At 32.0% G+C, this 5,726-nt stretch overlaps 1 protein-coding gene across 1 annotated transcript; it reads right to left on the bottom strand.

Moving 5' to 3' along the window:
• Window positions 1-1,987: 1,987 nt before the first annotated feature.
• Window positions 1,988-5,190, bottom strand: LOC134723695 (uncharacterized). Its single transcript, XM_063587251.1, has 4 exons — window positions 5,146-5,190; window positions 3,930-4,115; window positions 3,272-3,299; window positions 1,988-2,158 (listed from the first exon to the last, which is right to left on the bottom strand). Exons 1-4 carry the CDS (start codon window positions 5,180-5,182, stop codon window positions 2,092-2,094), a joined length of 318 nt encoding a protein of 105 aa, XP_063443321.1. The 5' UTR covers window positions 5,183-5,190; the 3' UTR covers window positions 1,988-2,091.
• Window positions 5,191-5,726: the final 536 nt, after the last annotated feature.

The following is a 5,726-nucleotide window of genomic DNA, read 5'->3' as shown; positions in this document are numbered from 1 at the left end:
TGTTAGATTAGGAGATTACCTTATACATGATATAAGCTGATTGTGTTGAATATGTTGAAGGGATCTTTTTGCGAGAATTTTTTTTTTAATAAGCACAGCTTTCTCAAGAATAGGTTACAATTGCACTCGTTGCACGTGTTGTTGTTTTTAATAGAAAAATAAGTAGAAGTGTATGCATAATTGACGTCGGCTGAAACAACTAGCTATTATCTATGTTAACCTGGTCGAAATCTTAGTATTTTAAATAGCAAATACTTTATACTTGTAATAAAAAGGTATCCTTGCATACAGAAAATTCGATATTTATATGGTAGTGTTGTACAGCAAAATACAACACTGAAAGCATGCCTATACAGATGAGTAGTGCATTACTGCTTTGATTGATTGAATGGTGTTTCTAGGTTATCTACGTATTCGAAGTTTTAAAAAAATACAAGAGCTTGTAGTATTGACTACTTTGGGGTTTTTTTTAAAGATATTAAGAGTAGATTATAACTATTGATTTTAATATTCCTTCCTGGAACGCATAAAAAGTAAAATAACAAAAATACCGAACTCCAAGAAAAATTAAAACGAAAACTCCCTCATCAATTATCAAATGACAAGTTAAACACATCAAACGAATGGACATATTCCTGTCTTGGTGCAAGAATTCCTTGATGTAGGATGGTGAAATAAACCTAGTTTTATAGCTGGCTAAACCTCTCACTTGTATGACAGTCGCAGAGAATCCATTATATTGACAATATATAATATATGATAATACAATATTGGTTATTTGAAAATAACTATGACAACAACAAAAAGTGGCATATGGAAACTCTGTAGACAAAATATATAGACAAAAATGAAAGATAAGAATACAAAATATGACAATAGCATTACAACACAATCAAATTATGGCGGGTGTTTATAAAACCGAGCCACGCCTAAAAGATATTATCTAAAAGGAAGTAAACAGTAAAGATTAAAAATAAACAAAGACAAATAATATGTTTTAGCCGTTAATACATTCAAGTGTCAATTGTATGTTTTTTTTTCGATTTTGCGTATTTTCTCAAACCCAGCTTTCGATAATACATTTCATTGGCGCAAATAATACAGGTAAATGGTATAAATAGAATAGATCAATATAAAGTATAAACTTTTAATAATAAGGTAACAACATAGTTGTGATAGCATAAGTAAAACATATTAATCATATAAATAATCAAATTCATCAATAAACAAAAATGAAAACATTAAACACCTAAATGCAGAGATTATACTGGTCTTAATAGTGGTTGCCTGTACAATTCAATGTTTTATAATGGTTTTGCTGCTCATACCTATTGTGATTTTGTCTTTGAAAATTTTTGGATGCCTAAACGATTTGTCTTTTGTCCCCAAGGGTATCACCAGCCCAGTAGTCAACACTTGGTGTTGACATCAATATCAATAATGTGGTCGTTTTTATAAATTTCTAGTTTAATACAAAACTTGAATTTTTCGAAAACATAGGATTTTCTTATCCCAGGCATAGATTACCTTAGCCATATTTGGCACAACGTTTTTGGAAGTTTGGACCTTCAATGCTCTTAAACTTTGTACTTGTAAATAAATATTTTGATATGAGCGTCACTGATGAGTAGATGAAACGCGCTTACTATAATTGTTAAACTATCATAGCAAAAAGCGCAAATGTCCGGTCTAGATGTATCTTGATTTAAAGCGCAAATGTGTATTGTGTTTGTAGCGCAATTGTCTATCGACGGTAACTGGTAAAAACGGGAGCAGGAGTAGTTTCATAAAATGAAGGCTTTCCAGGAAAATACCATATCAAGGATATATAAACTTTCAACCTGACGAAATTTAAAACAATTCAAACGAGAAAATCTGCAAAAATCAACCATAAACGAAAACACTTATATATGACATACAACAAACGTGCGTTTTCCTATGTCAAAATTGATACAAAAATGTATTGCGATATTATGCAGTTGTTTGTAAAAAAAAACAACAGATAAACGATTTTCTTGTATGAATTCAACTATTATGAGAAAATGTACATTGCACTCTATTCGTACAGTATGATTGGTCACTAAGATGCGATCAGTTCACATTGGCATATCCACCTGTTGACGACGAGGCCGAATGCAAGTCTTCATAAGATCTAATCCTGTAAAAGAAACCAGATACTATCAAACATGGTCAGGTTCTATGCAATGGAACTATGCCAACCTTGTAAAGGATATATCCAAACATTATATAAAAGCATACATATACTTGTACAGTAATCGCTATCTCACAGATATCCAGAGCTAAAGGATATTCTATACCAATCAAACGGTAATTAATGTATCAATAACATGTCAGTTTGAAGAAGAAGAAGAAAAAAAAAACTAGGAATTGATCACGGGAATTTTTTTATTTTAAGAGAAAAATACATTTTATTGATTTTATTTTGGCTAAAAGTTGGTGTATGAAATGATCGCCAGGGCATGGCTCATTTGATCTGACATCATTTTCATAGAACATTGATAATGTTAAGTTTATCATATATCGTATTTTTAGTAAAACCTTCCAACATATGTTCAATGATACTATAAATGAAACAGCGGTACATTTGAGCGAATATATACACTCTTGTTCAATTTAGCCCGTGCTTTGACTAGTGAATCTTTGCGATCTCCTTGGTGTCTTTCGCCTCCCCTTTTACTCTTTAACAACAAATGCCTAAAATTACACAAGATATCAGAAAAACGATGGTTACTTTTTTTTGTAACGGCAGCTGTGCTGACTTAATTGATATTTTAAAGTCTCTCGTTAAAAGCTTCCGGAGACCCAGATAAATGTTGCCGAAACTACAGATATAAATAACTACCCATGCCCTAGACGGCATCAAACAAAGAAAGATGTATTGTTTATTTAACTGGTCTTTTTTTTTTAAGAAGTGACGTTTTTCTGTCTTTACATTTTTTTATTGTCTCATTTTAAAAAAAAATCGGTTATTTCTAAGCTATCAGTTCACTTGTGAATTGATGGTCTAGATGGAAATACCCATTCCGTTCGTCAGAACCTTATAGTTATAGTTGGGATTTTACCCCGAAATATAAGATCGTTACTTGATTTTCATTTACACTAAATTCAATATCCATACAACTGTATGAACTGTATTTCAACCGGCGTTGTGTATAGATTAACAGCGCAGTGTAAAGATAACCGGCGCAATGTATAGATTACCAGCGCAGTGTAAAGATTATTGACGCAATGCATAGATAAAGAAACTTACTTTTCTTCGGGTTCTTCTTGTTTACAATCTGAAAAAAACAATAAGTTCATTGATAAAGCTTAGCAACAACCAAGCGAAATATATAACTAAAAAACAGGCTCAGCTTTGGTGTCATTTGTGATATAAAAGGGGAACCTGTATCACACGTCCATGCTCTACACCTAGAGTCCTTTATTGAAACCTTGATTGTAATAAAATCAGGTATTTACCATATGAAGATTTTAATATTTTCGACCATAACCATATCTTAGGTCGTCTATGATGGTTTAATTTTCGCTTTTACCACAGTATTCAATTCTCTTCAGAATTCCAGTTTATGGACGTCATGCATCTATAAACAGTCTTTTGAACCTGTCCTAAGTGAGGAATCTGATGTACAGTGGCTGTCCTCTGTTTATGCATTTCATACAACAGTTACGTGTTTCTCATTTCTCGCTTTTATATAGATAATTAGACCGTTGGTTTCACCGTTTAAATGGTTTTACACTAGTATTTTTTTTAGCTTACTGTTCAGTGTGAGCCAAGGCTCCATGTTGAAGGCCGTACATTGAACTATACTAATTTTTTTTTAATTGTTACTTGGATGGAGAGTTGTCTCATTGGCACTCATACCACATCTTCCTATATCTATTTTTTTGTCAAAACAAGAAAAACTTACCGTATTTAAAGTACAATATACTAAGTGATACTGATAACATGGCGGTTGTGGTGATGCAGACGAAACCGATTATAAGCATGTCTATGAGTGAATACTTTAGGCTTTTCAGTGAAGAAGATGTTTTTATATCTGTGTCTACTCCGGGTCTATTTATATTATCCAAACCAGTGGAATTATTGACCGTCTCTGCAATAAAAAAAATAAAGTTTGGTAGGTTTCCCTTTACATACAAATGTAGTATATTCATAATCTTCTAGATGTGTATTAATTATTATGTTATATATCATTTCGACACCCATGGCAACTTTAAAGTAGTTTTGTTGACATTTGAAATCGTTGATAGCTCAAATTTGAAAAATTCTCTTGGTTTCAAATTTACAATTATTGTTAAATACCAAATATGCAACTCAAAACATGTGTTTTTGTAATTGTTTTAAGAAACACCATCAATAACAGCTACTCATAACTGAGAACATTCCTCTAAACCTTGATGAACAAAATTGGAGATGACATGCAAATTTATGTTATTTTTTTTAATTCTGAAAAGCATAGCTTCAGCAAGAGGTGTGTATATATATACCTGAAATTTGGTGGAAAAGGGGAGGGGTTAAAATGTTCTTGCATACAACTTTCAGGAACGATAAATCATTTATTGAAATAAAATGTATTGTTATGTGTAAATTTTATTTGAATGGGATGATAATTCAGAAAATCTTCCGAATTGGTGGCTAAATTTTTTTTCAACTTCCAAAATGATGGAGCAACGAATCCGAAACTTGGATGGTCGTACTGTTATTTACGTCTCTATGATTAGAACAATTCAGCAGTCATCATGACGTGACAGGTAACTGAAACGTATTTTCCAAAAATATAGTTCGTGTTTTCTTGCATGTATATCAAGAGTGGAAAGAGGAATGCAATTGATTTGCTATTTCATAATAAGGAAGATATCAAAATATAGTTATCAGCATACTTTTTCCGATTTCTAAAGCTGACGATCCATCTAAATGCTTGCTGTGATGATTAAAAAAGCAGTTACTGAGATATGATAAAGTGGTAAATGGAATGCCATCCTGAGATATATATCATACAATAAAAGTAAATTATATGTTATGTGTTTACTCCAAATTGTTATTCTCATATCGGAGTAAAACAATGGGGGGGGGGGGGGGGGGGGGTATTTCGAAACCTTTTCAAGATCTTTATAAATGATTACCGTTCTTGGCATATACTATGCCTGTTGTAGATAGCATTTCGACATCTGTTATAATTACTACACCTAAAATATAAAACAATGAATTATATCTGACACAGCAATGATCCCATTATAACTGAGTACCACGACAACAACCGAATTAGTATATATTATATGTTATACAGGTGGTCGGATTAAGGTAGCCTAATACAAACATTTTATATCTCCAAATACTAGTATTCCCCAGTTTTAAAATGGTGTAGCTTTCTTTATAATGATTGAAAATTTACAAAAGTGATATTTATGGATTGCTCACAGATTTCTCTTTCAAATTAATGCAGTATTATTACCATACTACAATTATGTTATCAATTATAATGTTAACTTTGTCTACAAAATTTGACAAGAAATTTCCACTTACAATTGAAATTAGCCTCTTCATGGTTACCCCGAGAGGGTTGATCTTATTAAATGTTGCTTCTAGGGCCATTATCTACAATAGGGTGTTTCAGATTTCAGATTTTCGACTGTCATACAAGTGAGAGGTTTAGCTAGATATAAAACCAGGTTCAATCCACCAATTTCTACATTAGAAAATGCCT

Source organism: Mytilus trossulus, chromosome 6 (assembly GCF_036588685.1).
Source record: "Mytilus trossulus isolate FHL-02 chromosome 6, PNRI_Mtr1.1.1.hap1, whole genome shotgun sequence".
In the NCBI taxonomy this organism is placed as follows: domain Eukaryota; kingdom Metazoa; phylum Mollusca; class Bivalvia; order Mytilida; family Mytilidae; genus Mytilus; species Mytilus trossulus.
This window is presented reverse-complemented; position numbering and strand designations above follow the sequence as displayed.

Bases quoted from the DNA above. Each gene is read 5' to 3' on its own strand.
- LOC134723695 (XM_063587251.1), bottom strand. From the start codon at position 5,182: ATGCTATCTACAACAGGCATAGTATATGCCAAGAACG. The intron at 4,116-5,145 runs GTAATCATTTAT...TTTTTATTGCAG, and splicing joins CATAGTATATGCCAAGAACG to AGACGGTCAATAATTCCACT. The intron at 3,300-3,929 runs GTAAGTTTTTCT...TGTTTTTTTCAG, and splicing joins TATATTGTACTTTAAATACG to ATTGTAAACAAGAAGAACCC.